Source organism: Eptatretus burgeri, chromosome 1 (assembly GCF_056783735.1).
Source record: "Eptatretus burgeri isolate ZD-2024b chromosome 1, Ebu_testis_v1, whole genome shotgun sequence".
NCBI lineage: Eukaryota > Metazoa > Chordata > Myxini > Myxiniformes > Myxinidae > Eptatretus > Eptatretus burgeri.
Window position 1 is genome coordinate 28,397,998 of NC_140961.1, and position 25,162 is coordinate 28,423,159.

General features: G+C 43.9%; 2 protein-coding genes across 4 annotated transcripts in view; both read left to right on the top strand.

Annotated features, from left to right (window-relative positions):
* AACS (acetoacetyl-CoA synthetase) overlaps positions 1 to 12,736 on the top strand; it is a 44,763-nt gene extending 32,027 nt beyond the window's left edge. The window contains exons 13-18 of the mRNA XM_085876739.1: positions 865 to 978; positions 5,759 to 5,884; positions 6,984 to 7,053; positions 7,208 to 7,266; positions 11,618 to 11,820; positions 12,257 to 12,736. Of these exons, the coding sequence (XP_085732865.1) occupies positions 865 to 978; positions 5,759 to 5,884; positions 6,984 to 7,053; positions 7,208 to 7,266; positions 11,618 to 11,820; positions 12,257 to 12,394 (710 nt within the window). The 3' untranslated portion in view covers positions 12,395 to 12,736. The remainder of the gene's footprint in view (positions 1 to 864; positions 979 to 5,758; positions 5,885 to 6,983; positions 7,054 to 7,207; positions 7,267 to 11,617; positions 11,821 to 12,256) is intronic.
* Positions 12,737 to 22,423: 9,687 nt separating this feature from the next.
* The window catches only part of MYO1C (myosin IC), a 153,430-nt gene continuing 150,691 nt past the window's right edge, over positions 22,424 to 25,162 (top strand). Inside the window, exon 1 of one of the 3 annotated variants that reach the window (XM_085876753.1) lies at positions 22,424 to 22,677. Coding sequence is in view for 1 of the 3 variants with exons in the window: in XM_085876747.1 (XP_085732873.1) it covers positions 23,220 to 23,295 (76 nt within the window). In the remaining 2 variants the exon portion in view is untranslated. Of the gene's footprint in view, positions 22,678 to 23,137; positions 23,296 to 25,162 lie in introns of those variants that run through there. The other 2 variants (XM_085876760.1, XM_085876747.1) reach the window with 2 other exon arrangements.

The window sequence follows — 25,162 nt, forward strand, 5'->3', positions numbered from 1 at the left end:
ACAATTATGATATGCCTCTGTTCCACAGCACATGTGACTCCTGTTGGCCACTCTTGGTGATGATGATAATCTTGATTTTACGCCAAATCATTTCACCAGCAATGATGTAACTTCTGGTTTAATTTTCTTCGGGTAGACAATATGTTTGCACAAAATTCCACCTGTGAACTATCGATTTTGTATGTTCTCAAATAAATAAAAGTCCACACCAAACTTGGAACAACCCTCACGTGAAGATGATGTTCTATTATGATCTGGTGCACCTTGTAGATTACAAGGTGCTTTCTCGAGAGTAGGCCATTGTGTGCCAGCACCCTGGCCAAATTACAAATTCCTGCCCGAACATGCATGGGAACTGCATCAGTTGCACAGCCATGCCTCCAATCATACAACCAACAGGAAAAAAATTGTAATAGAATCCCAGTCCATCAAATATGCACTTGTTGAATTATTAAATGTTTGGTTTACTTCCAACAAAGCATATTGCACACGTTTATCATCCATAATTATTCCATTTTACGGGGGTTATTTCTCCGAAATAACCCCAGAGTGGATCTCGGTGTCCGGCTGTCTGTGCATATATGCGTATGTCCGTTAACATTGACTTTAACATCTCACAAACTACCCGACCGATTATGGACCAAATTTGGTGCAATGCATCAGGACAGCGAGGTCTCTTGGGGCTGTGATCCTATGAGAGGCTGAAAATGAGGGTTTTGCCTCAAATTCAGGTAATTTTTATGGATAAAGTATCTGATATTTAGTTCTCGAAAGAGAAAAACTCAAAATGGATTTTCAGTGAGAGCTGAAAGCCTCTAATCTCTGTCCTCTTTCCCCCTTTATTTCTCTTCCCTGAGGGTGCAGGTGGCACAGATATAATGGGATGCTTTGTTGGGCCATGCCCAGGTCTGCATCCATTACCTGGAGAGATACCTGGTCCTCTGCTTGGCATGGCCATTGAAAGTTGGGATGAAGATGGTAATAACACAAACTTTCACACTATTATTTTGTAATAACTCTTTACCTCCTTTCCCTTCTATTTGTTATCCCATATACGAAGCAGAAAGCGGGGTTAAACAATTGTCCACTTTGTCTGTATACAGACGTCCGTCTATGATCAAGGAATCGCTTACTTTCAATTGAATGTTATATTTTGAACACGAATCGGAAAACGAATCTGTAGTTTCGCAGTACTTTGCCTCTGAATTTGGCAAATTGTATGGAATCTCTTCCTGATCGTGCATGCGCACAGAGGAGTGAGAATTTTTTTAGTCTTTCTGTCTGTCTGGCAATCAAACAAAATGGAAAATCATTCCAAGCAGGAAACTTACTGTTTTTAGGGACGTCATTAAGGACACGCATGGCAGGCATGAAGAACTAATTTAATGTGTTGAATAAGGTGGTGTAAAAATGCTGCAACAATGGTGGTAAACTTCTGAAAAATGGGGTTTTTAAAAATTAAAAGTGCCTCAAGAAAGTCAACATCCCCTTTCAAAATTTTCACCTTTTGTTGCCTTATAAGCTGGAATTAAATTGCATTAAATCAGACCTTTTCCACCTTTATTTCCACATCTTAACCCACAACTTCCAAGTGAAAAACAAATTCTACAAATTTCAGAAAATTTATAACAAATACAAAACTAGAATATCTTGGTTGGATGAGTGTCCACCCCCCTGAGTTAATACTTGGTGTTTCTCTGTTGGGATAGACTCCAGTGTAGCTTTGGCTGTGTGCTCCGGGTCATTGTCATACTGAAAGGTGAACTTCTGTCCCAATTTGAACTTTCTTGTAGAGGGCAGAAGGTTTTTATCGAGGATTTTCTCTGTGTTTGCTGCATCCATTTTCCCTTATATCCTGACAAGTTCCCCAGTCCCTACTGATGAGAAACATCCCATAACATGATGCTCTGCATACAGCTACCACCATTCTTCACAGTATGGATGGTGTTCTTTTGGGTGGTGTGCTGTGTTGGGTTTGTGCCAAACTAACGTTTTGCATTTAGGCCAAAAGTTCCATCTTGGTTTTGTCAGACCACAAAACTTTTTTCCACATGGCTTCAGAATCTTCATAATGATTTTTTGCATACCTTAAACAGGACTCGAGGTGGGCTTTCTTGAGTAATGGCTTCTTTCTTGCCACCCTACCGTATAGGCCAGACTTGTGGATTGGTTGGGATATTGTCACATGCACACACTGACCAGTCTTTACCATAAAGGCCTGAAGGTCTTTCAAAGTTCAATTGGCCTATTGGTGGACTCTCTGATCAGTCTCCTCCTTGCTTGGTCATCCAGTTTGGAGGGGCGGCCTAATCGAGGCAGGATCTTGGAGGTACCATACACCTTCCAATTTTAATGATTGTCTTGACTATGCTCCAAGGGATATTCAAGACCTTTGAAATATATTTTTACCCATCCCCTGATCTGTGCCTTTCCACAACTTTATCCCGGACATCATTTGAAAGCTCCTCGGTGATCATGATTGAGTCTTTGCTGTGAAATGCACTACTCAGCAGAGGAAATCTACAGGAACAGCTGATTTTATTCTGAAAAATAATTAGAATCACAACAATTAAACACAGGTGGAGGCCAATTAACTTGGTGTGTGATTTTGAAGGTGATTGGTTACACTTGAGCTAATTTACAATTGCTATTATAAGCGGGGTGGACACTTGTACAACCATGATATTCTTGTTTTGTATTTTTAATTAAGTTTTTTGAAATTTGTCGAAGTTGTGGATTATCATGTGGAAAAGTCTGATATATGCTGGAATTAATTTGCATTAAAAGGCAACAAAAGGTTTTACATACGTGAACACTGAAGAACACAAATCACCTTTTTAGCACTTTCAAAAACTTCCAGTTTAGCAGTACTTGGCCAAAATATTACGTCATTTTTACACCCATATCAGCCAATCAAATTTTGCCGCTCACGGTCTCATTGTTGGGGAATGTGGAGATTCAGGCAAAATCACGGCTCATAGGATAGATAGATTGTGCTCGGAAACACAGAGCAAGACTTGAAAAGGCTCTTCCCATGCCATTTTTCTCAAGACTGCATGGGGTCAGGTGTTCCGTGAACTCTCATTTTCTTCTGTAACCTTAAGCCTTTTTCTCTAGAAATTTTCAACAGTCTGTGAGGTTGAAGCTTGAGTTAACAGCATATGTGAAACCTTCAAATGTGAGATTTATTTTAAAGGTCTTTTCTAATTTTATGAAGATATTTGCAGTATGAGTTGTTGGCATTATCTTATTACCTTCACCAAAGGAGAGGGTATTGCATTTGGGTCCGTTTGTTTGTTTGTTTGTTTGTTTGTTGGGTCGCCGAAATAGGTGACCCTTATTGTCAGTAATTCTGTCTGTTTGTTTGGATGTTTGTTCGTTTGTCATCAGCATAATTGGTAGTAAACGTGGGCGGATTTTGACCAAACTCGGGTGGTAGGTACATCTTATGACCGAGTGCTTTGGAAATTGTGATGGTTGCTAGGGACGCTTTGGTTCCCTAGCAACAACCCAAACAACTTCAAAATCGGTACCGTTCACGCGAAATCAATTCCGAAAGCCATTATCCCACGTAGGGTTATAAAATTTTGCACGAATGATCTACAGGTGATGCTCTATCAAATATATTCCAGTTTTTGTGATATATGGAATACTTTACCCGCAGCACCCCCTACAATTAGGGTATGCGTGAAAATTGGCGAAAATTGAAGGCCCCCTAGCGACCAGGTGAGTACATCGATACAAATGAAACTTTGCAGGTTCATGGTACTCAATGAGTACTACAACTTTGCCTCAGGACATATTGACCGATTTCGCTTAGGTCAGGGGTCAAAGGTCAATTAATGCAAAAATCGATAATATGCGAGAGCTGGAAGTGCCTTCGCGCCAAATGCTACTCTTCCTTGGGTTATGGTCTGATGGTCATGAAAATTCACACTAATCGTCTGGAATACATTGTGCACAAACGATCGAGCCGGATTTTCGATTTAGATCTTTGTTCACCCACCGCACCCCCTCGAACTTTGGGGATTTCCGATTTCAAACCGCATTTTTGGTACTTTTCATTCAAATGGATACCGACTAGTTATCAAGTAGTTTGAACTGGATGAGATTTGATATGCATAATCTTAAGGTGATTCGCTATCCACTATATGACGTCCATTTTGCTCTATATCTTATAGTTTCCATGCTCGGCGACCCATCGCCGCCTCCCGGCTTGTTTGTTTGTTTGTCTGTTTGTCTGTCTGTTTGTCTGCCTTTTCTCCGCTTTCATGCTTTTCTCCGCAACCTCTTGTCGGATTGAGACAAATTTTTCACCATTGGTGTGACTACTCATGTAGAATTTTTAATGATAATTATGACGTCATTGGTCACGTGTTGTGGCAGCCATGTTGGAAAAATGTAAAAAAACCTCTGGACCTTTTTATCTCTGAAACTGCACCAAGGAAAAAATTGAAACTTGGCACATGGCAAGTACTCCTCCATGGGGAATGTGATTTTTTTTAATGATGTCATAGGTGCCTTCGTTATGATGTCATCATTGCATATGTAGAACGCTACATCCAGTCAGTATGAAAATTTTTGAGGGTCATCTAGGGATAAAATGGTTCACAAAAAAAATTTTCATTACGTTGTCGGTCACGTGATTCGGCAGCCATATTGTATAAATAAATAAATAAACCTTCAAAAATCATCTCTGAAATGGCTGAACCAGTCATCACTGCCAGCATTTATAAAGTAGCAGTTCTAATTATGTCTCATTAATTATATAACACAGCATTACACAAATTCCACACAAAACTAGTCCTGGTGAGGGTCTGCAATCTCTGATTGCTCTTTTTCCTGTTTGAATTGTGTGTTGCAAGAAGGGACATTTTTCAGGTATTCTCAGGCTGTCTTCTTGTTGTGTCCTTTGCTACAATGTCACTCATCATGTCGTTTGGTGTTGCCTGGATTAGGTTGAGCTGTCTCTTTCATTGTGAAAGCAAAGAATTCATATCCTGGCCATCATTCTGAAACCAAATAAATTTGGATTCATTGCTGAATGTTGTTCGGGTGTTCACTATCATCATTTTGACCCATCACTGCAATCCTGTGACCATGTGAGAGGCAGTCTGAGAAGTGTTTTATTCAGCTGCGTAACTGCATTCTCCATTGGAGCAAAGATCTGTTGGTTGTTACTGGCCTTTGCCTTGGCTCTTGCGAGCCTGCCAGTGTTCTGGAACTTGTGCAGTAGCAAAACACAAGCAGGTAATCTTTTGAAAGAGTGTGGTCATCCTTTCTAACCCTGAATCCGTTATCCATGTGTAGTTGGTTCATTGGACCTGTTGGTTTGATCTATGACCTGCTATTCTTGCATTGTACGCAACACTGTTTATAGTTCCAAACTTAGTTCTCCAGATACCATTATTTATGTCACAACTCTTTTTACATATGCAATATGAAGATGACCCTGTTTTCGCGAATGAGTTTTCTACATTTCACATCGTCACACTGATTTGTTAAACACAAGATACCTTTTGACATTATCTGTGTAATCAATAGCTGTTTGCAAAGAAGACTTTCCTCAACTTGCATGAAGTTTCATCCACCTGGGCCATTTTGAAGTTGAAGCACTTTTAATGTTCTGTTGTGCTTGGAATCTTCTGAATTAGCACATTTATTTTCTAAAGTCTCAGCCTCAAGTTTTCTCATACAACCTTGGTTTATCCATCTCGCCCAACCTCTCCTTTTCTTTTTCTTTTTTTTTTGGATGAAGGCAGGAGATTGTTTGGGGAGAGTGGAGAGTTGGTGTGTACGCAGCCTTTCCCATCTCAACCTCTTTACTTTTGGGGAGATGATTTGGGGAAGAAATATCATCAAGCTTACTTCTCAAAATTTAAAGGTATGTTTCTGTCAGAGGTATTCAGTTAAGTTGATAATAGGCAGGTCTTTCAGAATCAGTTTTAACTTCTCTTTATTTCTTACACTTTTGTTCTTGTGGCTTTTTTTTTCCTTTATTTCTGGCCCCTTATGTATATTTTTTCCTTTCTCCCACCTATTCTCGAGCCCTCTGCCCATCCCCACCCCCCCCCACCATTCTTTTCACCCTTCCACATCATTTTTGCCACCACTCCACCTCGCCCCATTCTGCCCTCCCTCCCCCCATCCCTCTTCCCCACCTCACCCCCAGTTTCTCTCCTCCCACTCCCCCCCCAATTTCTTCCCACCTCCCCCTCTCTCCCCCACTTTCTCTCCATACCTCTCTGTCCCAGTTTTTCTCCCCCAACACTCCCCCAGTTTTTCCTCCCCCCACCTCTTCCCCAGTCCCCCCACCCACCACCACTCCTCCAGCTTCTTCCTTCCCACATCTCTTCCCCAGTTCCCCTCCCCCACCTCATCCCCTGTTTTTCTCCCCCAGGTTTATACCCCCACCTCTCCCCCAGGTTTATACCCCCACCTCTCCCCCAGGTTTATACCCCCACCTCTCCCCCAGGTTTTTACCCCCACCTCTCCCCCAGGTTTTTACCCCCACCTCTCCCCCAGGTTTTCTCCCCCCACCTCTCCCACAAAACAAACACTTTTTCCATCAATTTGGATAAAACATTTCAACTCATGCCTGGTGTTGGCTTAATAGTTAGGGTGGTGGGCTTGGTATCCTCAGATCCTGAGTTCAAATCCTACTCGGCTGCTGAATTAATACCAGGTGGGGTTGACTCTACCTATCAGCCTTACAAGGTCGGCAAAATGAGTGCCAGCTTCCTGATATCCTGTGGCGGAGTGTCGACCCGTCCAGGATTGTGCCCAATAGCCAAAGAGACTGCTTAAGCAGCACTAACGCTCTGCACAGAGTATTGTCCCAATGGATGGATGGATTTCAACTCGGGATATGTCCGCCCTCCTTAACCCACTGATCCATTTGAACTATATGGCAGAACTTTTCAAAATATTACACATCTCGTGTATTTATTTCCCCCATTCTTTAATCTTTATCTGTTGTTCAGGTATCTGGGCTCACGGAGATTACTGCAAAATAAACCCGGAGAGTGGAGGACTCGTTTTGCTTGGAAGAAGGTACATGTATTCGCAAAAATGTTTGTGGAATTTTAAATTGAAATGCTTTTTGGTTTTTCTCCCTTTTTGAGCCTTCCTCCAGACTTCTCTAGTTTCCTTTCTGCTTTCCACACCTACCTCCATTTCATTATGTTTCTTTCTTCCTTCATGGCAGCGATGGAACTTTGAACCCGAATGGAGTTCGTTTTGGAAGCACGGAAATATACAACATCGGTACATTGTAAAAACATCTGTCTTGTTCTGTAAACGGTAAACAATTTGATCATAAGAAAAATATTGGACCACACAATTCCAGGAAATGTATTTTGTGCAAAGAGCAGAATTAAAAGGGAAGGTTTTAAGAATTGAACTTAATTTTAAAAATTTTCATTTGTAAACTGCTTTGTAGGTGGAAGACGATTTTCAATCTTGTATTGACACAACATCCAAGGCTCATGGAAGAGTGTGCACATGAATCAAACGCTGCACAAAAGGACATCAGTCCAGCATCACAAACCATCGGTTCAGATGGGAACACTGAACCGGCCAATCCAAGAACACTAAGCAGGCCGATTATATTTATTTATTCTGCCGAGTGAAGAGAGGTCGAGGCCATTTTGTTTCTGATTTGTGAAACGCCCTGCAACCAATTCCTGAAAAAAACAGACTTTTTGGAATGCCTGCTGCATTTTCTATCCATCATCATATGATTATGTTAAACATAGACGGACGCTCCAATGTTGAAAGTTTCGTGTCGATCACTCAAGCGGTTCAGCGAAAACAAATTTAATAGCGAATAAAGGTGAAAAGGTGAGAGCGGAAGGGAGAAAAAAAAGTGAGGGCCTCGGTCGACATTCCACAACATGGTCAAGGATGGCTGTGGACGCCTATTACTCGTTACCTCCACCCGCGAAGGTGGAAGGAGGTTATGTTATCACCCCTCTCTGTCTGTTTGTTTGCATGATATCTCAAAAAGTTGTGGATGGATTCAGAACTTGGTGGACACATAGGGTGTGTGATTAGGAAGAATTGATTCAATTTTGGTGAAGATCTGAAATTTTTTGAAGTGAATCTTCACCTTTGAAAGATGGGGCTAAACTGATATATATATATATATATATATATATATATATATATATATATATATATATATATATATATATATATATATATATATATATATATATATATATATATATATATATATATATATATATATATATATATCACAATGTCTCAAAAAGTTGTGGAAGGATTCACATAAAACTTGGTGGACACGGGTATGTGACAAGGACGAATTGATTTGATTTTGGTGAAGATCCACATCCGGATACGAGAAATATTTAGTTTTTAAAGTGATTCTTCACCATTGAGAGATAGGGTGAAAAACGATATATAATGTTACGAATTCGCGCCCACCGGCATGCGATCGACCACGTTTCTCCAATGGCAGCCTCGTCACCCACCGGACGGACAATTCAGTCGTGACTTTCCGGAACAACGCTGGAATCCTGTCACGGGTGGGTTCTTAATCCCACCACGGCCTAGTCAATTTTCTACTCGCGCAAAATAGGGTCAATCGCCGAATATCGATATACCTAAGCACTCGCGCGGGTAGCCTACTGAGAGACCGTACCTCGACGCAGGCCGGCTTGGACACGAACCGCTCCCGCCGTCCGTTCCATTCTGAGATAACCGAGCAGGTATTATCGCCTGACCTCGCCGGATCCGATTCTATTTAACGGGTATTTAAAACCCAACTAATATTCCGCATTACGAGATGGCGTTCCAATAAGGGAAAGAGGACACGACGAACGGGTTAACATTTAAATCAGCACATTTATTACAACTACACACGTATGCACGTATATACAGCCAACAATCATGCAATATACAAAAACACCAACATGCACATATACAGAAAAAGCAATGAAAAACACTTATACAGTCAACAAAAGCAAAACATGCATGCAGTTGTTTTATGAAGACTGCGGGACGGGGACAAAGACGCGGGCAAGGCGAAGCGCTACAACCGACTACTATTAATAATGTACAAGCACTTCACCAGTTTTACTTGTAGACGGCGCCACCAACATTCATTCAAAAGAAACACAAGAAAAAACCCCATCAAAGGCAATGGGGTCAGGCTGGGCCCGTAGACCTTTATGGCGTGGGACTTGGCAGACCGAACGAGTCCCACGAGACAGTTGCAGGTTACCTGCACCCTCGTGGCGCCTTGTTGTGTGAGCCTCGACGTCTGTCCCCACGGCAGCTAGTGCAGCCGCGGCTGAGCTCGGGCCTTCCGCGTGGCCAGCGAGCTCTCTCCGGCTCTCCTTACACGAACGCGCAGGTTCGCGCGACACAGCTGGCAGAGCGGCGCCTCCAGTCCGCGTCCCTCCACGACGCCCGGACTCTCCACCGACTGCAAGCTCCAACGAACAGGTCGCTCCACGGACCGCTTCTCCACAGACCAAGACCAAGACAGACAGAAGACCAGCCGCCGACTCTCTCTTCGCGGCCGCTCCGTGCGCCCTTTTATTCCTCCTCGCTTATCGCCCCGCCCTCCTTCTAGCTTCTGCGGGAAGCTTCCAGAAAGGAGGCGTTACCCAGTTCCAACGCCTCGCTCCCTGTTTATCGCTCCGCCCCACTTCCAGCTCCTGCGGGATGCTTCCAGAAAGGAGGCGTTACACATTTCCAACGTCTCGCCCCTATGAACCGACGAATAACGAACGATCTCCCCCTTGCGGCGCGCGGGAAAAACAGGCGGGAAAATCCGCGCGCCAACGGAATACCTTCTTCTTTTTCATGGCGTTACTGGAATCCCTTGTTCCTTTTCCTTGGTGGAGACGGTTTTACAAGCGGAGTGGGTTGTAGTGTGGTTTATGGAGAAGGTGATCGGTATTTGGTGTAGCGGGGAAGGTGGTTAGGTGATTGGTGTAATTGTGGTTGGCGTTGTGGTTGAGGTGATGAGAATGGCGTGGTTTTTTTGAGAGGCGCGTGTGGTTGTGGTGGTGGGATGACAGTGGGTCTGAAGCGGTTGTTTGAGAGCGATGGTGGTGGGGTTGTGGGTGGTGGTTGTCGTGAAGCGGTTGATGAGAGTGATGGTGGTTGGTCCAAAATAACGATAGTAAACAAAAACGCCTATCTCAAAGATCACAGCCCTGTGATACGAATAAATCCCATTAAATAACGGTGGGGAAATCTAACTGAACACAGACTTATCGATCTCACTGAACTAACGACCTTTATGGTGTTCTGTGAATTTCCACAGCCGTAACAATAGCATGATATTTGAAAAAGTTATGGGGCTCGATACTGCATCAGGCATTGCGTGGCAGAGGTACGTGCTCTACCGAGTGCCCTTCTAGTTTGTTTGTTTGTTTGTTTATTTTTGTTAAAACTTGGTGTGATTGATTTGATGTTCATAGTTCTGTGAATGGATAACTCAGCAGATACGGTGTTGATCATTGAGCTGTGTGCTGTTTACTCTGGGTTTGATCTCCAACAAGGTTAGAGTTTGCTTTAAAAAAATAAATAAAATTTGCGTTCTGACGCAGTGATGGTAGGGGGATGCTTGTTGGTCTTTGGACACGGATGTAAAACCAGCTTGAAGCATTTAGGTTGTGCACATTAAATTCCTACATTTTCTTTCAAGAACGTAACCCTTTATGTGCTGGTGCCCTGACCAAGGTTCTCCACTTGGGTTCTGCTGTTATCTGCACCACCAGCAAACAGTAGGGTAGCGGTGGGTGAAATTATGACTTCGGTATAATTAGTTAGCTGGCCTTTACCAGTATTTAATTACTATTGAGTATACTTGATCTTCTCTGTTAACCCCTTCGTATTGTATAAACGGCCAGTCAGTGCTCATGGATGACAATTTGGAAAGAAACCTCAGGTTCACTGTTGAGAGGAGGAGGAAATGTTCTTTATTCTTCGTTTATAATTTAGTCCTGCTGTTATTGGATAAAAATAGACCACTGGACCTGGATCTTATCTAGGCCTGGGCCTACTGTTGTAACCCAAATTTCGTAGCATTCTGACTGATGAGTCTGGAGAGGAATATTTTTGAAGAAATTTACTAAGTCGGCCATTTTGACATGCTTGCTTGGTTACGTGACCGGAATGAGCTTTGCGATCCCCGTTACTGGTCAGGAGCGGAATGTTGCTGCCAAATTTCAGCCAGATCAGCCCAGCGGTTTGGCCGGAGAAGTCGAAATCGGACACAGACGGATGGTGCACGATGACAATACCTTATGTGGCATTCCAATTCCGCAGAAGCTAAAAACAAGGATTTGTTGAAAGTAGAGATCACCTGGTGATTGTGAAGTCTATAAAGATGATTGATTCCAACTAGTAATGGTAGATTTTGGAAACTTACTTTTGAAACTGCAAAAATACTTATGAAACAATAATGAAGGAAATTGGTTTGCCAGTTTAGACTATTTATTTATTTATTTATTTATTTATTACCATCTAATTCCATTTTTATTACGTCATTAGTCATTCATTGTCATTCAATGAGAAACTGCCTTATTTTGCTTCCGACCTCCAATCCCAACCCCTCCATCCCTCGCACCTCTAGTTGAGGCCTTTCCTGAAATATTAGATTCACTCTGTGTAGCACAGAGAGGTGAAAGGGGTGAGGAGAGAGCAGTTCTCTTTCTCAAGCCATCTCCTGGCTACAAGCTCAACCTTGAACTCTGCACAAAGCTTCGTCAAGCCATTCGCAACTCCCTCTCTCCCCGTCATGTTCCTGCTGTGCTTTTGGAGATCAAGGATATTCCGGTACGTTATTTTGTTTGTTTGGAGCTCGAGTTTTCGGGGGTTTAGAAGACTGAAGGAGTTTAGTTTGAGACGGGAGAAAGGAGGCTGAAGTTGAGCTTGTGGGGAAGGCCAGGGTCGTGAATCTCGGAGCGGAAAGCAAAATAAGTTGAATTTTGGATGTCGAGTTTGGGGGGGAGGTGGGGAGAGTTGACTTTTAAGATGGAAGACTGGAGAAGTGGAGTTTGGAGGTGGGAGTATGGAGAAGTGAAAGAGGCGAGGAGAGAGCAGTTCTCTTTCAGCCAGAGGAATCTGTTTTCAGGGGTTAAACGAGGACACTACGGATTAAATCGGAGTTTAAGAAAAATAATGGGTAAAAAAGGAATCAACATTGAAGACCTAATTCTACTTCTGTTTCATCCCTCCCCATCTGTTTTCTGCACTACCACTCTATCCCTAGTACACAGTGAGTGGAAAAAAGGTTGAGAATGCTGTACGAAGAGTTATTGAAGGAGAGAAACCACGACTGCTTGGGACCTTAACCAATCCAGAATCTCTTTCTCTCTTCTACAACCTCCCAGAGCTCCAAGGTTATTGAGGGACAGACACGGAACCAGATAATATCTTAAATACGTTTATGTGGGTAACACGAAATCATCTTTCTGGAAACTTCTATGGTGAACTCTTATTTATTATAGTTGCTTAATATATTTTTGACAGCACAACAACCTTTTAACCCAGATTTAGTCAAGGAAGTCGGTTGTGCCACGAAACACCTCGTATTGCACCATTGCAATCGACTTTACATTTTGTCATGAAAAAGTCTCGCAATCTGAGCCACGCACGCGCGCGCGCGTGCACACACACACACACACACACACACACACACACACACACACACACACACACACACACACACACACACACACACACACAGCCATGTTTGTTTAACACTGGACTCCAAAACCATTGTTTCCTCGATTTGTGGTCTCGTTCATCATTCATTTTCATTGTGAAGGAATTTTATTTTATTAGCGATTACAGAATCCCTGAAATTGGCCACTTTTCTCTATTACCCAGTTCATCACACTGTGACTGTGTTTGCACGACTAAGTTGTCTCTGTGTTCAAACAACCTCCCAATATGGTGGAAATTGCCGGTGTACCTGTTGTGCACGACTTGCCATTTTTAGTCTTGAAGTGCTGAATATGTTAAGGGAACATCTTTTAGTTACTTTTTGTACCGAGGAGGGGGGTGGGTGCTAAATTGAAAAAGGAAGAGAGGTATGGGTGGAGAAGGGGAAGAGGTTTTGAGAGGAATTGGGAATCCAAGAAGTGAATGAGTAAATGTGAAAAACTTGATTTTCACTTCCACTCTTGCATTACATTCCAGTGTCCGTTTCGTCAAATTTGTCTGTCTTTCTATTCAAACTCATCATTGCAGTCGAATGTCATTTCTGCTTCGTTTGTCACGGGGAACATCATCATCATCATCAACTTCACTTGTCGCCATCTATGAGCTCTTGATCACCAATCTTTGATTTGCGGTTGATTTGTTTGTATAAAATATCCATGGCAACTTGATTCGCTTTGTGTGTAAAAGAGTACAAAGTAAGTACGACAAAGTTAAAACAAGAAGTGAGATAAGTTTTGGAAATCATGAGTGATGTTATGTGGCAAGAAAACGCCAATATATATATATATATATATATATATATATATATATATATATATATATATATATATATATATATATATATATATATATATATATATATATATATATATATACATACACATACATCTATCTCTCTATCTCTCTCTATCATTTGCATTAGTTAAATTATTGTTGTTGGGTGTGTGGATTCATAAAACACGTGGTTAACAATTGGGGAGCGTTTATAACGAACAGTTCCATCGTACCTGAAACAGGTGAACTAAGGTATCTCAAACGTGGGTTACAGCTAGCTAACCGTTCCACAGGAATGAGTTGCAAAGAAAGATAAGAAAATGGTTTGTGATTTGTACGATATGGTGTCAAAATTCCTGCTTATAATCCTTGTAATGATTTATTGGGTGCGGTGAAGGAGATTTCACAAAGTTTTTATTATTATTGTTATTAAACAATCCATAAATACCCTTCAAATCAGAAGGGAACAGTTGGAGGATTTAAGGAACATATTTGTGGTGAGGGTGTGATCAGGAATATGGAGGAATGAGTTTTAAATATTTCTATTTTGTGAAGCCAAAGTACTTGTGACATGATATAACTGTAATTTTAAATGTGTAAAAATAAATTACTTCTAACTCAGACTGGCTGGCTTGTCTGCCTACATTGTTCAGCAGGAAGAAACTCGATCAGCACTCGGGAGAGGGCTGGGTGTGTGCTGCCGCTCGCCACGTCGCCACAGGGCAAATCCCCCTTACCTGTGGCTAATATTTTAAACCACCCATTAGCCACTGTGGCTAATCCATGTTTTAGTGGGGTTTTTTTTATTACCAGTTTTAGACGAATTTTGGGTGATTTTAGTACAGAATTCAACCTTCGTTGAGACGGCTGCCATTTTGTATGTTTTGATTACGGGAATCACGCGTGATTTCGTACAAGCTTATAAATACTATTCATTTTTTTCTCCGGTTTTGGAGCAGCAAGAGGTCTCCTTCGGGGCTCCCTGCTGACGTTCTCAAAGCTAAGTTTCCGGTTGTTATTTGTCCCGTTTTAACTGTTTAATTTTCCCACCTACATGTTACTGTGTGTTGCTAGTTCGGTTTTGTTTCAAAAATCGTGCTATTTTGTGAGTATATTTGTCGACGTTCTTACCTGTGCTTGAGGCCTAGGCCTAGACTTGAGGCCTACCGGTTCCACTCGGTGTTCGATCGTTTTTTTTTTGTTTGTTTGTTTTTTCTCCCCATTACCTTCAATTTCTATCCTCCCCATTACCTTCAATTTTGATCCTCCCCACTTTCCAAACATCCCCCATTCTCCCAACTAATCTCTTTCTTATCTCAAAAAAAAAAATACCCTACAACAACAACAACACCGCTCACCTTCTCCCGATTTTGCTTCTTCTTCTTCCTCTTAACTTCCACCTCGTCTTCTTCCTCGATTTTTTTTTTTTTTTTTTTTTTTTTTTTTTTTACACTTCCATGACCTAATCTGTTGAACTCTCTCATACATTAATATTAACAACAACAACAAAAAAAAAAAAATATATATATATATATATATACCCAACAACAACAACAACACGCTCTCCTCCCGATTCTTCTTCCTCTTAACTTCCTCGATTTTTTTTTTTTTTTTTTACACTTCCATGACCTAATCTGTTGAACTCTCATACATTATTTTTAACAACAAAAACGATCTTATAATGCTTCATCTTCCTCTCTCACACATGTGGTACTCTTTACTGTTTCACAATGCACTACTCTTCTGCTATTTTAACAGACTGCTCTCATTTCGACCTCTCCTTCATTCCTTGCCTAAAAAATCCAACGATTACAGCGCTTCTCTCCATTCTCTGAATTCGCCTTCATTGCATCCATCAAGAATTGTGTTAAATCGCATCTCTGACCTAAAACTTTTAAAAACCACAGTTTGCCATGGATGCTCGCTTTCCATCAACCATTCTTTTTTTCCAACTTCAGTGCCAACTCACCCCTCACTCTCACTCTCAAAGCAACCATCCCACTCTTCTCCCTCCAAGCCTCCCTCTCACCTCTCTCAAAAATTCCCCCCTCACCTTTCTCCGACCTTTCATCCCCCTCACTCTTGCTTCACAAAGTTGCCCCTCTCTCATCCACCAACCTGCCTCCCTCCACTGCCCTCTCACCTCCATCTCTTCACTCCACCTCCTCAAATCCTCAACTGCCTTCTTCCTTGTCTCTTGTCCCCCCTCTCCCCCAGCACCACAGAGCCTTTTCTCCTCCTCATTCGGCCCCTCCCCTCGCTATTCTGCAATACCCCACACTCCTTCAGCAACCCTCCTTACCTGCCCCCCTCGTCCCTTGTCCTACCCTCCCCCTCCACCTCCTGCACCCAAAGCCTCCTCCCCTTCCTCTTCATTAAAAGTGTGGACCTCAAATATCCGGGGCCTTCGCTCAAACCTTTCAGATCTTTCCATACAGGTTGCCACTGACAAACCAGACATCTGCCCAACAGAAACTTTCCTCTCCCAAGACGTGTCTGACTCCCAAGTATCTCTCCCTGGCTACTCCCTCTTACGGTATGACAGACCTGAGCCTCGTCCTGGTGGAGGTGTTGCTCTCTTCATCAAAGACTCTATTCCTCACTCTCCATGCACTGCTCTCACTCCCCCACACCCCCAGGAATACCTCTGGCTTCGGCTTCCCCTCCACTCCCACCTCATGTTTATATGTGTACTGTACCGTCCACCGAACAGTGATGACTCCATCTACACCTCACTATCCGAAAACATGGACCATCTTCTATCTTCTCATCCAAACTCTCTCTTCCTCTTATGTGGCGACTTCAATTGTCATCACGCCAGTTGGCTAGGTGTGGGTACCTCTCTCACCTGCCATGGCACCTCAGCAAAAGCTTTCTGCGACTCATTGGGACTGACTCAATCGGTCAACTTCCCGACCCGGATCTCAACCAATGGTACTCCATCTCTTCTGGATCTGGTTTTGACAAATTTCCCTGACAATATCTGCTGCTCTTCCTTCGCTCCAATTGGTTCTTCTGACCACGTCCTTGTCAAAGTGGACATCTCTCTGGCTGTTATCAGAGAACCACCTCACCGCCGTCGAGTCTGGCATTTCACTCAAGCCGACTGGCAGGGTCTCCGAGCAGCCATCAAACTTACAGACTGGTCTCCTATCACTACTTTCTCAAACATCAACTCATCCTGGGAATTCTTTCAAAGAAACTTGCTCTCCCTCATGCTCAGATTTATCCCCTCTCGTGTTCAGTTGTCTTACCCTTCCTCCCACCCTTGGTTTACTGAAGCTTGTGGCGAGGCAATTGTCCTGAAACAACTTGCCTTTGCCTCATGGAAAGCAAACTCAACTGAGGGCAATCTCAGTTCTTTCCACAAAGCTCGGAACAAGTGTGTATCTACCCTCAGGAGAGCCAGAAAACAACATCTTTCTCATCTCAAATCTGAACTCTCAAACCTCTCTCCCTCCTCAAAATCCTGGTGGCGTTTAATCAAATCTGTTTCTGGTGTATGTTCCCCCTCCATCCCCTCCCTTACCTCAAATGGCCGCCCTGCTGATTCCACACGTGATAAAGCTGAATGTCTAAACTCGGTGTTTGCAGCTAAATCTTGTGTCCTAAACCCATCACGATCTCTACCCACTTTACCCAGTCGCACCCAACTGTCCCTGGTCTCTGTATCCTTTTCTCCTGACAAGGTGGAGAGCTTGCTTTCAAACCTCGAGTCAGATTCTGCAACTGGTCCAGACGGCATCAGCCCACGTGTCCTCAAAGCCTGCTCTTCTGCTCTTGCTCACCCTCTCTCTGTTCTATTCACCCTCTCATTTGCCCAAGGTCATCTGCCATCTGCTTGGAAATCTGCTAACATCACTGCCCTGCATAAAAAAAGGTGCAAAAACAGATCCCTATAACTACAGACCAATCAGCCTTCTCCCAATCATCAGCAAGGTGATGGAATCCATCATCGCTTCAGATATGAAATCCTTCCTCTTCTCCAATGGCTTGATTTCCGATCATCAATTTGGTTTCAGACCAGGTCACTCTACCCTGGATATGCTGCTTCTGCTCTCCCATCAATGGATGGAGGTCCTCAATGCCAGACAGGAAATCCGAGCCGTATCCCTGGACATATCACGTGCTTTTGACACAGTCTGGCACCCTGCCCTACTCACCAAACTCTCTTTCCATGGTATTCAAGGCCATCTCCACTCATGGCTCACAGACTTCCTCTCCTGTCGCAGTCAACGTGTGGCCCTAAATGGAGTTCTTTCATCCCCTCTTCCTGTGCAGGCTGGAGTTCCTCAAGGTAGCATTCTGGGCCCTGTTCTTTTTCTGGTTTTCATCAATGATCTCTCGGACTCTCTGGAAAATCCTCTATTTCTCTTTGCCGACGACTCCACCCTCTGCCGTACCATCTGTCATCCCTCAGACCGGCAAGCAGCAGCTTCTTCGCTCACTGCAGATCTGGATAAAATCACAAACTGGTCCAACACGTGGAACATGTCTTTCAATACAGACAAATCTCACACTCTCACTATATCTCTTCGAAAGGACCGTTTACAAAACCCCCCCATCCACTTTCTCAACAATCCTCTGGAAGAAGTCTTTTCTTTCAAGCTTCTAGGTCTCACTATCTGCCATGACCTTTCCTGGGAAAGTCACATTTCCAACCTCGCCTCAAAAGCCAGTCGCCGACTGGGAATCCTCCGTCGTGCTAAGTCCTTCCTCGGCCCTCTTGAGCTCCTGACCACTTACAAAGCTTTTGTCCGTAGCCTGATGGAGTACTGCTCTCCCCTCTGGGCTGGTGCTCCTGCCTCCCACCTTTCTCGACTTAACGCTGTCGAAACCTGGGCATTTAAGATCATCGGCATCTCCCGCAATGAAGCTGAGTCTTTGGGCCTCTCACTCAATCACCGCAGGTTAGTCGGTGGTCTTTCTGTCTTCTACCGACTCCTCTCCAGCCTTGCCCCCCCTGCTCTCTCTGCGATTTGTCCCCACCACATTTCCACAGGGCGCTCAAGGTCCGCCAACAACCCCCTTCTGGTAAAACTACCAAAATCACGAATCACTGCTCATCTTCACTCTTTCATTCCTCTTTTTTCCCGCCTTTGGAATAAACTTCCTCACTCTATTCTTTCCCATTCTTCCCTCCAGGCTTTCAAAACAGCTGTTCACCACCACCTCTTATCTTCCCCCATCCAAATCCTCGATCTTTTCTACCCCCGATAATCCACCCAAGCCCACTTCCTTCATTTCTCCTGCTTTCCTTCCTGAAAGTCCCTAAAATATCCATCTTCTCTTCGCCATGTTCCCCGTCCCATCCCCATCCCTCTCCCTTCCACAGTTCACCTAATGTGTCTGTTCCCCACTGTTTTGTCCCTTCCACTCCCGCCCCTCTTGTCTCATGCCTCCTTGCTGTGAGTTGTGTGTTTGCTCTCATACGAGCCTCGACCAAGGTATACAAAAAAAAAAAAATACTAACTTAAGTAGTTTTAAACTAGTTTCTAGTAAAAAAAAATCGACCGAAATTACGCATGATTCCCATGATTCTCGTCTTAAATTTTTATTTTAATTTTTTTGAAATTTTTTTTTTTTTTCCGGAATGATTCGGCGCTACTCAGCGCTACATGCTTCGTTGGGTCAGTGGTTGCCAGGTGAGTTTTGACACAATCAGTTGTAGTACCTGTAGTAGGACGAGTTTGGATGAGAGTTTGTTTGGACGAGTGAGTTTGATGGGTGACTTTGGTTGGTTGGATGAGTGAAGTTAATGGGTGAGATTGGTTGTATGAGTGAGTTTGATGTGTGACATTGGTTGGATGAGTGAGTTTGATGTGTGAGATTGGTTGTATGAGTGAATTTGACTGGCATGAGGTTGGTCCAATCCTGGTCCACAACCACCCCCATCACCCCATGACCACCTACTAAAGGCACAATGACTACCCCTCCCCCCCCCCACACACACACACACACACACACACACACACACACACACACACACACACACACACACACACACACACACACACACACACACACACACACACACACACACCATCCCTCACAATCACCACCTCCTCTGATGGTCGTTCATTCAACCAATCTCACACGTCAAACTCACTCATCCAACCAATCTGAACAATCCAACTCACTCATCCAACCAACCTCACCCATCAAACTCACACATCCGCTTTAAAATTAACTTATTATTTCATATTGCTAAAAAAAACTTTTGAATAAAATATGTGGCTATTTCCTTTCTCCTGTGGCTAATCATTCTAAACCTGGATTAGCCACAGTGACTAATTCCTTTTGAAAGCCAGAGCACACCCAGGAAGGCATCCATCCATCACGCTGAACTGGTTACGTTTTGTACCTGACTGACAGGAGAGATCTGGATCTGGACCTCCAAAATCTAATCAGCTTGTTCTTATCACCAAAGCAATTCATCTGCCAAGTTTTGTCCGAATCTGTCCATAACTTTGAGATATCCTGCTCACATTCAGACGGGGTGAAAACAAAACCAACGTTCACCTTAGGTGGTGGAGGTAACTTGAATGTTTTTTTGTTGTTGTTGTTGTTGTTTTTTTGTAAACACTGTCGAGGCTTGTATGAGAACTAACGCACAGAACTTATAACAAGGGGAGCAGGAGACTATGCGCGGGAGAGGGAAGGACAAAACAGTGGGGAATAGACATGAAGAGATCTGTGGAAGGGAGAGGGATGGGGTGGGGTACACAGGGTAAACAAGATGGACACCACAGGGACTTTCAAGAAGGAAAGTAAGGAATTTGAAGGAGGTGGGTTTGGGGTGGATTAGCAGGGGTAGAAAGGATCATGGTTTTGGATGGGGGAAGATAAGAGGTGGTAGTGAACAGCTGTTTTTGAAGACCTGGAAGGAAGAGTGGGATTGAAAGGAGTGTGGGAGTTCGTTCCAAAGGTGGGAAAAAAGAGGAATTAAAGAGTGAAGGTGAGCAGTGATTCTTGATTTTTGGTAGTTTTACCAGAAGGGTGTTGCTGGCGGACCTTGAGTGCTGTGCGGAAATATGTGGTGGGGGGGGGGACATCGCAGACAGAGCAGCGGGGGGTGAGGATGGAAAGGATACGGTAGAAGACAGAGCACCGACCTGCCTGTGGTGAGAGAGTGAGAGACCCAAAGACTCAGCCTCGTCACGGGAGATACCGATGATCCTAAATGCCTTGGTTTCCATACCATGAAGTCGAGAAAGGTGAGAGGCAGGAGCTCCAGCCCAGAGCGGAGAGCCGTACTCCATCAGGCTGTGGACGAAAGCTTTATATGTAGTCAGGATGAGTTTAATAGAATAATATAAGTTTGTATGTTTAATAGAACATTATGAATCGTTCTCAAACAAACCCTCCCATTTCTGAAGTGCATCTTACCCTGGGTTTCATCAAACGACTGCCTCTGATACTTTCAATGATTTGTTGGAGGATAGAGTCATAAAGTGTATTAGCCTGGTGCTGGCTTCGGATCTTCGGGTCCTGAGTTCATGTCCCGTTGGCTACTGAATTAACACCAGGTGGGGTTGACTCAGCCTGTCATCCTTCCGAGATCGGTGAAATGAGTACTCGTGCACTGGTAGAGGGGCACTGCATCAGCGGCACAGCCGCTGGCTAATGCTGTGTCCCTCCACTCGCCAAGTGACTTTCGCACTCAAGCAAGCACTCCATTCAAAACCATTGAAAAGAAACTGCTGGCTTGGCAAGCGTGAGCGAGCTACTTGGTAACTGTGGTGTGTTCCTCATATCTAAAGCGTTTGGAATTTGGCAAATTGTGTCTGACATTTACCTCGCAATGCAGAAAATGTACTGAACCAACGCGTGATTTAGAAAATTCCGAAATGAGTGAAAAATTCATTGCATTCCTTCTTCATTTTTGATAACCGATGAGCTAGGGCTGGCAGGATGCCCTCGGGCTTGGGCCATAGAAATGTGCTTGCTCGTTTGTAAGCTGCTAAGCCGTCTAGCCTGGGTTGGAATCCTGACCCAGCTATAAACTGTCATTTGGGTGTTTCGCAGGCAGATCGAGTCATCAACGTGTGTGCCGTCCCTCGGATGGACGTTAAACTGGGCATTCCATCTACTGGTATTCATTTGTGGACGGTAAAGATCCCGTGAAATCGGTGAGCTATCGCCGGCACCCTGAACAAATTACAAGTTTCTTCCCTAACCAGCAGCAGCCACTGCATCACTGGCACAGCCGTGCCCCCAACAATGATACAAACCAGATTCTGAACGAATGAATTGATTGGCTTGGTAGCATTTGACCTGTATATCTGTGTTTTCTATTTTGTGAAATCACCAAACAAATCATTGCCTGAAGGAATTGGACCACCATGGTCAACCAAGCTGGGCGTGGTTGAGGGATGACCAAGAAGAAGCGGCAGACTGTGTATGTGCTGGATGGATGCGGGAAAAGGGTACGACCAAGCAGTCTCTGCTAGACCTTCTTGAGCAGCGATGTTTGGAGAAATCTGATCATCAGAAGTCAGTCGGACACGACCCGATGGAACCAGATAACTATGGATAACTAAAACAGCATTTATAATCAATGTCCTTTCAAAATCAATGGGAATCAGAATCAGATGGTGAACGTTTGCATCAGGGTTCTGCCTCAAACTTCGGTGGCACTGAATGGATTATGAAATACAATTTATTCCAACGTTCTAATAGTTGTGCACCGGCTACAGCTACCCTCGATGAGTGAGTGATCTATATTAACCAGGAATGTTTCTTTTGTCCATAAATCTCGGGAGGGGGAGAACGAAAATGACGGGATTTATTAATTTTTTTATTTAAAACATAGGGAACAGTTGTGCGCGAAGTCTTCGAGAGCAGTGGTTGGGATTGAAAGGTCGTTCAGTAATCAGGAACGTGGATTGGCAAACAACGGGGAATCCCCAGTGTGGCTAAAATATCCACGTACGTCATTTCCGCTTGGCGAGCTGCGAGGCGTGGCCCCTCGTCCACTTGGCTGTAGAAGTGGGGAACCCCACTTTGAACTCCCTCTTCGAGACTCCCGAGGTTCTCGTAAAACTGGCGTTTCAGCTCGGAGTGAACAAAGCGGGCCAGGTTCCATATCGCTCACAGAGCTTCCATTGAGCGTGAAGCGAGGGAGGAGAACAAGATTCTTTGCATCTTTTCACAGTTTGAGTGCAGCGTGTTGAGAGGCGGACACGGAAGGTGAGTCAGTCGTGTGTAGTGAACGAAGCTTAGGTAACCCTAAAATGTAATTAAATAATCAATTATGTATTTAATTAAAAACGGTCTCTGTTTTATAACTTTTCCTGTTCTTCTTGTGCTAAACGTGTTTCTAAGAGGTGTACCTGTCCGCCTCGGCGGAATGACGTCCTCACAGCCACAGCCCTCGGCCTCACAGCCACAGACCGGTGTACAGGCTGGTATATGGGGTCGTGTGTTGTTGTTAAGGAAGCTCATGATTGCATCACACAGCACACTTCCACGAGCCATGGAAACGGTTCCATCACCAATGGTAGTCAGACCTCACGATCACATCTGTTTACCTGCTCTTTACCGCACACTGTGTCTCACGTGCGCACCGGTGGTGCGGAATATCACTTGCGCTTCACTGACGCGTCTTGTCCGATGGGGGTCGGTTTACTGATCATGTTTACGTTCAGACAACACCGAGACGGAGCTCGGCAAACCTGACTTGCTTTCAGTGCGATTGAGTAATGCCCTTGTATTAGTCAAACAATGTCACGATGGGGCGACAGGTAGACACGTTGAGTGTACGAGGAGCGACCGGAGAGGGACGCCTAGTGACGTGCAACTGTGCAGGTAACAGGGGGGTCATGGGGGGCATAATGAAGATATAAATGATCAATGTAACATGTGTTTCCCATATGTAACACTAATGGTTCCCCTGAGTTCGTTTTCAGTTGAAATGACAACATTGTTATTTGATGTATGAAGTTTGTGAGTATTTTTGTGGTGTTGATGCAACAAACTGTGAAGGCAACGCTTTGTGTTTTGGATTCGTAGTTTGAACAGACACCGGGTAAGTGAACACAGCTCAGATTGAACGGAAAACTTGGCCAGGAAACCTTGTTGGCTTCCAAGGTCCTCGGTGGCATTTAGGAAAACTTTTTAATGATCCTGTACTTTTTTTTTCCGCCCAACAATGTGTTCCGCTAAGTTGTTTTTATTGGGAAAGGCTGTTTTTATATCCGTAGCACATTGCCAAACCAAAATGACTGGAGCTTCGTGGGGGGGGAGTGCTTTCTCTAACAATGATTCATTGTGATTGTGACCCATTGTAAACTTTGAGATACTGCTACGTCTTATTAAAGTGCCTCGATTATTCCCATGTTTTTCAGTGGTGTCGGACGTGGAAAGCTTTTGGTCCAAGCCTTTCACGAACCGGCCGGCCAGGCCTGATGACCGACTGAAGGTGTGGGAATTTGTAATGTTTGTTCAGGTTGCAGGCGACAGAGGGCTCACCACCTCTTCACTAAAGACAATGGGACCAACGTCCTGCGGCTCACGTCAAATCTGAGGGACAGCTTAAAAGGATGATTCATCGCCCTGGATGTGAATCACCAGAGTGGAATTTTATAACTGGGTCGAGCTAGACATACCGAAGGCGAGTACGCGATGCTTACCTCTGAGCTGTCCTGCCAGCCCTTCGACCGTAAACTTTAAGAATTATCAATGAAAATAATGGTGCAGAAGGAAAATCCGTATTACGCAAATCCCCAATCCTCATTCGAAACTCGTCCGAGCACGTACTTCATGTAGATGCTTTGAACATTGCAGATTTCCTTGAGCAGCTTTTTTTTACTACCCAAAATGCCCATATAAGGTAAATGATATAAACAGCTCGTTTTTCAGGCAAACTGCTCACCATGCATTTATACCGCAATACCACAGTAGGAACTGTAAATACGCACGCACGCACGCACGCTTTGCACTTTAGCACAGTGTTCCTTGTTGTAATACAATTTAATTTCCGTAAAGATTTGCCAGTTTTATTCATTATTTAATAGCAAGTTATTTAGAATTTAATGAATTTGTACACTGCACTGGCAGGATAGCATAGATGTATGTGTACTCGCGTATGAGCAGCGGAGCGTCGGTTCAAATCTCAGCCGCAGCTATAAACTGCCATCCTGGTGTTTCACAGGCAGGGCGAGACGTCATCGTGTTTGCCGTCCCTCCGATGGACGTTCTGACGGAGGGCCAGTCCACTGACTTTGTGGACGTTGAAGAGCTCGCAGTGTCCTTTCACATGGAGGAGGCGAGTTGTCGCTGCCCATTCTGAACAAATGACAAATTGCTACCCAAACTGTGGTTTCCAAGTGGTCTGCTTTTCTTCCATGTCCCTTTACACCAAGTTGCACTTCTTGCTATCTCAGCGCGTGGTTGCTGTCTGGGCAAGATCTCCTACACTCTTAATTCAGTTTTCCAGAATGTTCGCCTGTAACATGTGAATGCTCGTCTGATCTGCTCCAAAGAGGAACCATGATGATGAATTTGCACACTTTTTCCTCCACTAGAAAACTGCCACATGTTAATGTGGGAGGCCAGGATATGACTAAGCAACTTCCATGTGGATTGAAATGTTCAGTTGCACTCCACTTCCGAGCCGATTACCAGCTGAGTCCGCGTTATCCTTCCTTGTATTTGTATTGAACAAATATAGTTG